This window comes from Antechinus flavipes, chromosome 5 (genome assembly GCF_016432865.1).
Source record: "Antechinus flavipes isolate AdamAnt ecotype Samford, QLD, Australia chromosome 5, AdamAnt_v2, whole genome shotgun sequence".
NCBI lineage: Eukaryota > Metazoa > Chordata > Mammalia > Dasyuromorphia > Dasyuridae > Antechinus > Antechinus flavipes.
This window is the reverse complement of record NC_067402.1, coordinates 92,147,712-92,159,347: the sequence shown is the minus strand read 5'-3', so window position 1 is coordinate 92,159,347 and position 11,636 is coordinate 92,147,712. Positions and strand designations below refer to the sequence as shown.

The 11,636-nt window shown below is 44.2% G+C and overlaps 1 protein-coding gene across 1 annotated transcript in view; it reads left to right on the top strand.

Moving 5' to 3' along the window:
• The window catches only part of LOC127538563 (SCO-spondin-like), an 87,177-nt gene that overhangs the window by 32,934 nt on the left and 42,607 nt on the right, over positions 1 to 11,636 (top strand). The window contains exons 46-53 of the mRNA XM_051962371.1: positions 3,380 to 3,526; positions 6,906 to 7,076; positions 7,192 to 7,356; positions 9,016 to 9,195; positions 9,287 to 9,409; positions 9,578 to 9,707; positions 9,856 to 9,981; positions 10,872 to 10,963. Coding sequence (XP_051818331.1) covers positions 3,380 to 3,526; positions 6,906 to 7,076; positions 7,192 to 7,356; positions 9,016 to 9,195; positions 9,287 to 9,409; positions 9,578 to 9,707; positions 9,856 to 9,981; positions 10,872 to 10,963 — 1,134 coding nt within the window. The remainder of the gene's footprint in view (positions 1 to 3,379; positions 3,527 to 6,905; positions 7,077 to 7,191; positions 7,357 to 9,015; positions 9,196 to 9,286; positions 9,410 to 9,577; positions 9,708 to 9,855; positions 9,982 to 10,871; positions 10,964 to 11,636) is intronic.

Genomic DNA, 11,636 nt, shown 5'->3' with positions numbered 1-11,636 from the left:
AAGCTTAATTTATACTATGGATATCTTCTCCATCTCTCTCTTCACTAAGGACAAAACAGTAAGCTGAGCTCTCATTTGTGGCACTTTGTTGAACATGGAGGAGTAAATGTTCATATCGAAAATTTAACAATTAGTTCTTGGGAATGGTTGGAACTGACTCCAGCATAACCCAACCCCTCCTTGTGGTCACTTTTCTTGGGCCTCAGATTTTTTAGGAGTCACTTATATTATGTTATATTATACTAGGAAATAGTTCCTGTTCTCAGAGAGCTGGCAGTCTGATTCAGGAGACAAGATTACAGATGGAATATACAGTAGATATATAAATCTCAAAACCAGGCCCCTGAATCGGATTTATTTTCCTCTGCATCTTAAACACACACACAAGTAACTGTGTAATGTGTGATATATATATAAATATACACATTATATACACATGTGTTTCTAAGTATCACATATATTATATATATATAAAACCTATGTCTATAAAATTATATTTATATCTAGGTAAGAAATACATTTAATAATATTTATTATTATTCATTATTTATATTATATATATTTATTTATATAATATTTATAATCAATTCCATTATTTATTTATTTATTAATTATATATTTATATATAATATATTTATTATATTATTAATTATATATAATATATTTATTACATTATATTATATATAATAATTATTAATTATATATTATATTCATTATATTATTAATATATAATTATATATTTATTAATTATAATTAATATTTATATAATAAATATATTTATTATTAAATATATATTTCTTAAATAGAATTTATTTATTTAATAATATATTAATTATGTTAATCAATTAATATATAATAACTATCAATTAATATATAATAATATTAATAATAATACATAATACTATTTAATAATAAATAAATATTTAGGAAATAGTCACCAAGATAGGATAGTAGATAGGATACTGGACATAGAATCAGAAAGACCTGAATTCAAATCCAGCCTCAGCCAATTATCTATGTGACCCTAGGCAAGTCATTTAACCCTATTTGCCCAATTTCCCCATCTGTAAACAGAGCTGGAGAAGGAAATGGGAAACCACTCCAGTATCTTTGCTGAGAAAATCCCAGATGGAGTCACAAAGAGTGGGATGTGACTGGAATGCCTGAACAATAGCAATAAGAATAGAAGATCTGTATGTATTTATACATACACACACACATATATATATACACACACATGTATATGAATGTATCCACACATATATTTTAGTAGTGAAAGAGTAGTTGAGAAGTATTGCCCTAGTTTAGAGGAGAAAGTAGGTATACTCTGGAGAACAGTAGAATTTACCCCCCTCCCCCCAACTTTCCTGTGAGTCCCCTGAAGGCAGGGGACCGGCCCTAGTAGAGCCCTATTCACTGATGTTGAGCGATTCAGGTTAGGCTAGTTTTTAATGTGTCTTCCTTGCCTGCCACAGAAGCAGTGATCGATAAGAGGGCTGAGTGATTAGGGAGTGAGGGGAATGCACTGTGAGACTATAGTGATGAGGAGATGACTCCTTAGAGCTTCTGATCAGAATGGGAATGTGCCCATGGAGTGGGCTTATGGACAATGGGAGAACTGGTATTAGGTCTGGATTTGGGGATTGAACTCTTTTTCTTCCTAGGGGCCATTGGATACTGAAGCCTGGATTCCTGGACAGGAGTCAACTTTCCTTCCTATAGGTAATAATGATGGCTAATTTTTATTATGATGGTTTCTAAATAATAGTTAAATTAAATGACTTCTTTTATTTATGACATAACCTTTATTTCCAAATCTATCTCCCCACCTTCCTTCATCCAGGAAATTATTTTACAACAAAAAATAGATAAGTAAGAGGAGTGAAAAGCAGTTTTTAAAAAAAATACCTAAAAGGCAGGTTTTATTATTTTTTCCCAGAAGTAGACACACAGAAAGGCTGGCAATCCTGCCTGTAAGTCCAGAAAAAGCAGTTCTAATGTTTTGTTGTGTCAAATGATTTGCCTTCATTTGGCTCTTACCATGATCCTATGAGATAAGTGCTGTTATCCTTATTTTTTATAATGGAGGAAAATAAGAGAAATTCAGTGACTTGGTTGGAGTTACACAGTTCCTATGGGACTGAGGCTGGATTTCAATCCCAGTCTTCCCGACTCCAGGTCCAGTGTCCCCATTCTCTGGGTGCAAAGGAAGGTGAGGCATAAATCTAAGACAAAAATTTGGAGAAATTTCTCCTTGCTCACTGTTGAAGCTCAAACTTCTCATCCAAACTCCTCTGGGTGCTGATTTCTATTAAGAATATCTAACCTCCTCCCCAACCCTTAAACCCTTTCGGTTTGGAAGGGGAGGCTTTACTCTATATCCTCCATTCCCATCTAGGTCACTCATGTCAGTGTCAGACCATATGATAGGGAGGAGACCGAGGTATGATTTGCTTACTTTACAGGAAGAAGGAAATAATTAATAATAATATTAATTATTTATTAATTAATGAATATTAATAATAACAATAAAAACTAATACACATATAGTGTTTACTATATTCCAGACACCATGCTAAGTAAGTGCTTTATAATTATTATCTTATTTGATCCCTGGGAGGGAGATGCTATTATTATCCCCATTTTACAGGTGGGGCTTTAAACAAGGTAAACTTAGGTTAAGTGACTTGAACAAGGCCACACAATTAATAAGTATCTGAGGTCAGATTTGAACCCTGAGCCACCTAGCTGCTCCAAACCTGCTTTCCCTGAGCTTACTTTCTTCCTGGTATTCAAGCAATTTCTCGCAGGGGTCCCAGACCAGCTAAACTCTTGGTCTCATTTTTTTTTTTTTTCCTTTTGACAGAAGCAGGCCTTGGTGTCCTCCCAGAGGATACTTTTCCAGCTTCGGAATTTCCCTCCCTGAGTACAAAGGAGCCACCCAGGACACAGACTCTTCAACCTAAAATTGCTGCAGTGACTCATACTCAGCCCCGCCTAGGTAATGATGTTGGTATAGACATCACAGCCACAGTGGCTCAAATTTGTGTGATGTTTTCATGTTTATGAAGTGTGCTTTCATCGACATGATCTACTTTGTAAGGTAGATCATGGGTACATAGTCCCATTTTAGAGACAAGGAAACTGAGACTTAGGAGAAATTAGAGGACTTGATTAAGGTCTCCCAGTAAATGGCATTTCCTGCCTCCTGATGCCAGGGCTGCTTGTGTTCCGAGGTAATAGGAATGAGAGAGGGTGAAGATGGGGACAGGCTGGATACCTGACCCCCCTAAGACCTGGGGCCCAGGATGGTGATTAAGGGAGGGGAGGGTAGCAGCCCCTGTTTCTAGAGTGAATGGGAGCGACACGATGCCCACAGGTTCGAGCCCGACGCTGTGGTCGCCCTTCCCTCGAGTGCTGTGCAGCCCAGACCAGGTTCCCTGTGAGTTCCTGGGCTGTGTGGAGCCCAAACAGGTGTGTGATGGGCAGGAGGACTGTCTCGATGGCTCTGATGAACTGCACTGCGGTAAGCACGGAGGAGGGCTAGGGCAGGGGGCAAGGGCAGGGGCAGGGGGCAAGGGCAGGGGCAGGGGGCAAAGACTGGGGCAGGGGGCAAAGGCTGGGGCAGGGGGCAAAGGCTGAGGCAGGGGGCAAAGGCTGGGGCAGGGGGCAAGGGCTGGCACTTGGACTTAGGGACAGGTGGAAAACCTTGGCAGAAAAATAATTTCTTTTTTCAAAACCTGGCCCAACTTGGCACTAGGCTGTAAATTCCATGAAAGCAGGTACTGAGGCTTATCTGCAAATAGTTGGCATTTAGTAAATGATTATTGAGAGAATGAATACATTTGTAGGCTGCTGTAGATAGGAAAAGGAGGGTCAAGAGTTCTCTTCTCAATTTTCATCTTTCTGAGAGAGGAAGTAGCAAGTGATCCAGCTTGGGACAAACGGGGTTGGACGACTGCAGCCCATCTTATAGAATGCGCTCATGATAATAATGAAAATTTACACGGTGACTACTATGCGCAGGCCCTGTGATAAGCCCTTTATAATTATTATCTCTTTGATCTTCACAAAAATGTAGGATAAGACCTCACATTTCAAATAGACGGACTTAAGGCTTTTTAATTTTTTAGCTTTTCTTAATAGGATTCACCACCCGGAGTTTGGATGAGAAGCTTGGGTTCCAACAGTCAGTCAGGAGACATTTCTCCAAGTTTTTGTTTTAGATTTATGCCTTCTCTTGCATTCAGAAAATGAAAGCACTGAATCTGGAGTTAGGAAGAACTGGGTCCAATCCAGCTCAGCCCAGTAGGAACTGTGTGACCCTGGCCAAGTCATTTACCAGTGAGGAAACTGAGGCAAACTTGTTAAGTGACTTACCCAGGGTCGCATAGCTAGTGAATGTTGGATTTGAGTTCTTGATTCCAACCCAGAACTCTAAATACTCTTCCTTCATTTACTTATTCACTTATTCAGCTATTTATTAAGTACCTACTACTTACAAAGTATTCCATGTCAGGGCTTTTTAAACTTTTTTCCATCATGACAATTTTCTGTCAAGAAATTCTGACTTGACCCTGAATATATAGGTATATAAAATAGGTGCACAAACCAACCATTTCCTGATAATAAATCATAATTTTGTGACCCCCTACGTTTAGTTATGAGACCCCATATGGAGTTGCAACCCTCAGTTTAAGAATTTGGGCTTTATAGTAGATGCTGAGGAAGCCTGGAAGGTAGAGGGTTAATCACAGCCACAAGATATTGTTTGGGAAGCTCTAACAGAATAATAGACACAGAATGTTAGTGCCGGAGGGGACCAGAGAGTTATGAAGAAAACAGCTCAGGATCTGAAATCAGAAGTCCAGGCCTTTATGACTTTAAATGAGTTTAGGCAAGTCATTTCAACCCACTTCAATTCCACATTTATTAAGTGCCTCCTGGAAGGTTTTTTGTTGGCTTCTGAGGAGATAAAGATAAAATTGAAACAGTTCCTGCCCTCAAGGAGTTTCTGTTCTTTTGGAGGGAACACAAAATGTACATAGATAAGCCACTAAGCTCAACACCCCAAGATAGATAAGATATTTCAGCCTGAGCTTTGAAGAATAAGATAAGATAAGAATTCTGTGAGGCTGAAGGGAGAAATAAATCTAGCCTAGGTACAAGAGACAGATGGCTTGTGCAAAAAGACAAAGAGCAGGGAGAATTAAAAAAAAGAAGGTCCAGAATAGAGCCTTGGTGGAGAGTAAGAGGAAAGATGGGAGCCGGGTGTTACTCCAGCACAGAATATAGAGTAGAGCAGGCAGAGAGGAAGAAGGAGAATTTTTAAAAAGGAGAATAGAAAAACCCCCAAAACCCCAAACCCAAACAGCATTGAAGAATGTAACGAAGGAGAGAGCATCCAGGAAGCCATTGGAGTTAGCATTTTACACATTGCTTAACATTGGAGAGTTTAGGCAGTGCGTTCAAAAGCCAGATTATCATAGATTGAGAAATGGGCAGGAGGCTTCCCACTCTAGCTAATGCTCCTTGCAGCATTTGGTCTGGGCCAGCTGTCAAATGAGTTGGGCTAGTTGATTTCTTAGGTCCAACATCTAGATTGATAAATTTAGACAGATGAGTTTTCACCTAAAACATTTTCAAAACGTGTTTTTTTTCAGGGCAGAATTTAACATATTAAGCTTGGTTTTCCCTCATTTATTTGCAGTAATCACACGCACATTCTGCTCATCAGTGTCCCTTCCACTTCTAAAACTCTGATTTTAAATCATAAGAGAAGCTAAGGTCCCGAGAAGCCGTAGCAGCCAAGGCCCAGTGGATGGCAGCAGAAAACCACTGACTGCTCAGATTCAGGCGCTTTCTCTCTTCATTGAACAGAAGCCAGTTTAGGGCAGATATCAGATGCAGTTACAGAGACAAGTTGTTTCTCTCAGCAACAAGGAAGAACAAGTCTGAGGATGGGTCTTGGGGCTCCTACTTTTCACTTTTGCCCTGTCCCTTCTGATAACTTAAAGTGCTCAACCTTTCTGGGCTCTTGTATTTGAGCTGGCTGTCCCAGGTATCCAGACAGAACAAGGATGCACTGAAACTGTCCAATCAGGAGAGGAGTTGCTGCTTACAGCTTTCCTGATCCTGGCATCAGGAGGGCAGAGTTGCAGCCCAGTCAGAAGGGATGCACAGAGCTCATCCAATCAGAACCAGGAATAGCAAGAATGTGACCAATCAGAAAAGAGTATCCCTGGGCCACTAAAAGATAAAAGGATAAGGGCCATAGAGAACCTAATGGGTTCTTGTTTGTTCTGGTCCAAGGAGTCTTAACTTTTGTGTGTGTGTGTGATCTGATGTCTGATGATGCAGTCTGATGAAATCCATGGACAAACTCAGAATAATGTTATCAAAGAACTGAATTAAATAATGGAAAAAATTTTGAATTAAATAATTTAAAATAACTGAAGGAAATAACTTTAATGAGAAGTTAGTGAAAATTAAGAGTTTTCTTTTCTAAGTTCATGGAATGGCTGTGGAATCTGTCCACTGATCTTTGAGGGTCTATGGAGCAGATCAAGCCCCTCAAAAAACACAATCAGAACTTTGAGTCAGTGTTGACCAAGTTTCCAAAGGTGGGCCTTTATCACAGTAAGTGCTCAGCAGATCCTTTTCATCTGTTCATTCACTCACTCGTGCACGCACACATCCATAACTTGGCACATAGTACGTGGAAAAGAATCTAGGAAGTTGGGCCGATCCTTAGCCAAGACAGTTTTTCTGGGGAAGAGCAGGGTTACCAGGCTTTATTTCAGCCGGCCCCGTGTCTAACTAGTTGGAGGTTTGGCTGGGGAGGGGGGGACATGAACAGAAACGCAGACAAATGACCAGTCTCCTCTTCTTCGCTTCGTGGGCAGTGAGACCCTCGCCTTTCGTGGTACCCACGGCCACCCAGCCCACCCTGCCAGCCATGGGAGCTCTCTGTTCCCCGAAGCAGTTGAGCTGCCGCAGTGGTGAGTGTCTCCCTGCTGAGCGTCGCTGTGACCTGCAACCTGACTGCCAGGACGGCTCTGATGAGGACGGCTGTGGTATGGGAACCCTTGGAACCCAGGAAGGAGGGAGGGGCTAGCCCTGCTTAGGCCCCTGTTAATGCTGGGACCCATATCCATGGGCCTTCCTGCTTCTGTCCCTGTTCCCCTCTAGTGGACTGCATGTTGGCCCCCTGGTCTGGGTGGAGCAGCTGCAGTAGAAGCTGTGGTTTGGGGGTGACCTTCCAGCGGAGGGCCCTGCTTCGAGCTCCGCTGCCTGGCGGCAGCTGTCCCCAAGAAGATTTCCAAAGTCGCTCCTGTTTCTTGCAGGCCTGCCCAGGTAATCCTGGTGTGTGTGGGGGTCCCAGGAAAGAACCCCCCCTCCCCATATAGAACCCTGACACCTGAGGAAGCTCAGGGTCATGATCTTCTTCCTTCCTGAGGGTCAGGGTCTGGAAGGGAGCACCAATCTTTCAATTTACAGATGGAGAAACTGAGGTGAAACCAGGGAAACTGTCCTCTTAGGAATCCTGGGGAGCAGCTGGGTGGTACAGTGGGTAGAGCACCAGCCCTGAAGTAGGAGGACCTGAGTTCAAATCTGGCCTCAGACACTTAACACTTCCTGGCTGTGTGACCTTGGGCAAGTCACTTACCCCCAATTGCCTCAGGGAGAAAAAAAGAATCCTGGAGGATTAGGTCCCTTGTAACACATTATAACTTTTTTTACTGGTCAACCTAGTCTTACCAGGACTTCTAATGGGGGACAAATCCTTTTTTGTTTTCTTTCTTTCTTTCTTTTTAGATTTCATGGTAATAAAAACATTTTTTTATTAAAGCTTTTTATTTTTCAAAGCATATGGAGGGATAATTCTTTGACATTAACCCTTGCAAAACCTTGCAATTTTTCCCTCCCTTCCCCTACCCTCTCCCTTAGATAGTAGAAATATATGTTAAATTCACTATATGCATACATATTTGTACAATTAGATTGCTGCACAAGAAAAAGAATAGACACTTTTTTTCTTGTGGAGCCCAGGGAAAAGTCCTTTTTTGCCTTTTGTCACTTGCTGTCACCACCAGAAATGTCCATCAGAGGGCACTCTGGCCTTGATGTAGTTCTACTGGACAGTTCTCAGATAATTTATTCCTGTCTGCCTTTTATTAGCCTCCTTCCTCTCACTCTCCCTGCCCATCACAGGTTTTTTTTTCCTCAGTATTTACAGTTGATAAAGAGGAGAAATGGGGATGAAACAAGAGGAGACCTGGTAAAACCTTATAGAAAGTCAGCCTTCCCCCATCCCAGATATCCCAACTAAGTTCTTTTGTTAATTAAGGTCCTAATTTCCTAAAACTCCAGACAACAATAATCGGTTTTTAATTGTCTGTTAGTTTAGATGAGATTTGGTCCCTGTCCTCCTGGAGTCTATTAGGGATATAAAACATTAACTGATTTAACAACATTATCTGATAAAGGCCTTAACAGACCTTTGAGATGTTCAGATCATGGCTTTAGACAGTAAATACTGAGTTAGCACAACCCACTTTGTTTTATAGATAGGAAAACTGGGTCCCTGAAAAGGCTTTGGGAGCTCATTCTTCCATCTTCTAAGAAGGATGAGTCTCCTGGGCATCCTTAAGCCCTATAGCACTTGCCAAATAGAGACTTAATGGGAAGAGAAGAGGATTTAGGTCTGGATTTGAATTTCACTCTCTGGAATTTCAGTCAGGGCAGCTAGATGGCTCAGAGATTATGGCAAGAAAGACTCATCTTCCTGAGTTCAAATCTGCCCGACAGACTGGGGAGGCTGTGGGGCTGTGGGCAGGGGCTGCCTTCTCAAATGAGCTGGTATTTGTAAAGAGCCTTGCACGGAACCGGCCCAGGGTGGCTGCCATGTAAATGCTCGCTCCTTTCACCTCTCCGGGGCCCAGAAGCTAGCTGCTACCCCTGCCACACAGAGGATCCGCATCCGTTTTCAGGCCCACCTTCCCTTTTCTGTAGTTCCCGGGGCTTGGACTGCATGGAGCCCCTGGAGCCCCTGCAGCGCGTCCTGCGGGGGAGGCCGGCGGCGCCGTTGGCGCGGCTGCACCGATCCTCCCCCCAAGAACGGGGGTGCTCCTTGCCCCGGGGTAGCAGAGGAGACCCTTCCCTGTGGCCTGCAGCCCTGCGGCAGCGGTTCAGGTACCGGGGCACCGACGACTCTGCCGGGGAGTGTGGGCAGCTGGGGTTATTTCACTGTTCATTCTCTGATTCCATAACCATCTGTCCTCAGATTGTGGCCCCGAGCTTGTGTATGTGAACCCTGAGCAATGCCAGCAGGGCCTGGTGCCCCCGTGCCCGCCCTCCTGCCAGGACCCCGGAGCCAAGCGGAACTGTAGCCCATCCTGTATGGAGGGTGAGGCGGGCCTGCCGAGAGGGACTGGCTGGCTGCTTGGGACTGACCTTTCTTCGCCCTCGCTACTCCTTTTCTACCTTCAGACTCCTCCGTCCGTGTCTTCCCCCCATGTTTTCATTCCCTCAGTCCGACACTTTCCCCATTTCTGATCTGCTCCCTTGCTTCTAGGTTGCCGATGTCCCCCCGGACGCCTCCTCCACGAGGCCCAGTGTCTGACACTTTCCCAGTGCCCCTGTCTGGTGGGTGCAGAGACCAAGCTGCCCGGAGAGTCTTTCCTGCTGGGCAACTGCAGCCAGTGGTGAGTGGGGGCGGGGCTGGGGGTGCCCGTCCTGAGGGGCGCAGAAGGGGCCACATGGGCTTGGGGCTGGGGACGGGGCCAAGGGTGAGGGAAATTCTATCACCCAGAGTTTTCCGCCACTTTGTATCTGATCCTCCTTCTCCCTCAGTGTGTGTGAAGATGGAGCTCTTCGCTGTGAGGCAGGGAACTGTCCTGTGCCTTGTGGCTGGTCGGCATGGTCTTCCTGGGGCCCTTGTGACCGCTCCTGTGGGCCGGGAACCAGGGCCAGATTCAGGTACCTATGTAAGGGTGTGTGTGTGTGTGTGTGTGTGTGTGTGTGTGTGTGTGTGTGTGTGAGAGAGAGAGAGAGAGAGAGAGAGAGAGAGAGAGAGAGAGAGAGAGAGAGGAGAGAGAGAGAGACAAAGAGAAAGAGAGAGAGACAGAAAGAGAGAGAGAGACAGAGACAGAGACAGAGAGACAGAGAGAGAGAGAGAGACAGAGAGAGAGAGAGACAGAGAGAGAGAGACAGAGAGACAGAGAGAGAGAAAGACTGCAACATATCCAACATATAAAGGACTGTTTGCCATCTAGGGGAGGGGGTGGAGGGAGGGAGGGGAAAAAAAAATCGGAACAGAAACGAGTGTCAATATAAAGTAATTATTAAATTAAAAATTAAAAAAAAGAAAGACAGAGAGAGAGAGAGAGAAAGAGAGAGACAGAGAGACAGAAAGAGAGAGAGAGACAGAGACAGAGATAGAGACAGAAAGAGACAGAGAGAGAGAGAAAGAGACAGAGAGAGAGAGAGAGAGAGAGAGGAGAAGGGGGGAAGGAGGGGAAGAAGAAGAGTGAATGAAAGGAAGTGAAGGGAAAAGTAAAATTGGAGAGGGGAGAGCAAGGGAGAGGAGTGTGGGTCTGAGTGAGGAGAGAAGAGTGGGTTGGGGTGGGTAGGGTGCAGGGGGTCAGAAGAGGGTTGAAAAGGGAAGGAGGGACTGATAGGAAGGAGAAGGGCAGAGAGCTAGCCTGGAGGGGATGTGAAGGGACATTAATGGGGTGAGGGGAGAAGGGATCGACCTCAGTCTAACAGAGGACTGGAGGGTCACGAAGATACAAAAAAGTAGATGGGAGAGAAGGGAAGCCGGGGGGTGGTGCTGTGGCCATTGCTCCTTCCTCTTCTGCTCTATTCAGGTCTCCTTCCAACCCGGCGGCAGCTTCTGGAGGAGCCCCTTGTGAGGGAAGTGGGCAGGAAGTTCAGGCCTGCTACACGGACTGTGGAACTGGTAAAGTCAGGGGATGGGATGAGAGCACGACCCCATTTTTGTGCACAGTGTCGTTCCATTGCATTCCCCTATCTCAGCTTGTCCCGCCATGTCCCGTCGGAGGGACTCCCGCCTAGGTTCCCATGTTTTGCTAGGACAAGAAGAGCTACTATACCTATCCTGATAAAGGGGCTTCCAGCACTTTCCCCGTTATACCACGTTGCCTTTCAAGATTAGGAAAGAGAGATAGACAAAGACAGAGCATTTCGGAGGCCATTGCAGTGGCCCAGGGCTGAGGCTCCCTGGATCTGGGCTAGGGCCATGACAGGAAAGTGAAAAATGAGTTTTTGAAGGACTTGGGGCCTGAAGGGAAAGGGAAGAGGCAAAGACAGCTGGGGGTTGTGAGTGGGGAGGATGGGGTATCTTGACAGTGATAAGGATAAGTTCTGTTTTTTTTCTTTTTTCTTTTTTTTTTCTTTTTTTTTAATTTTAATTTTAATTTTTTAATTTAAATTTTATTTTATTTAATAATAACTTTGTATTGACAGAATCCATGCCAGGATAATTTTTTTTACAACATTATCCCTTGCACTCACTTATGTTTCGTTTTTCCCCTCCCTCCACCCCCCCCCCCCAAGATGGCAAGCAGTCCTATATATGTTAAATATGTTGCAGTATATCCTAGATACAATAT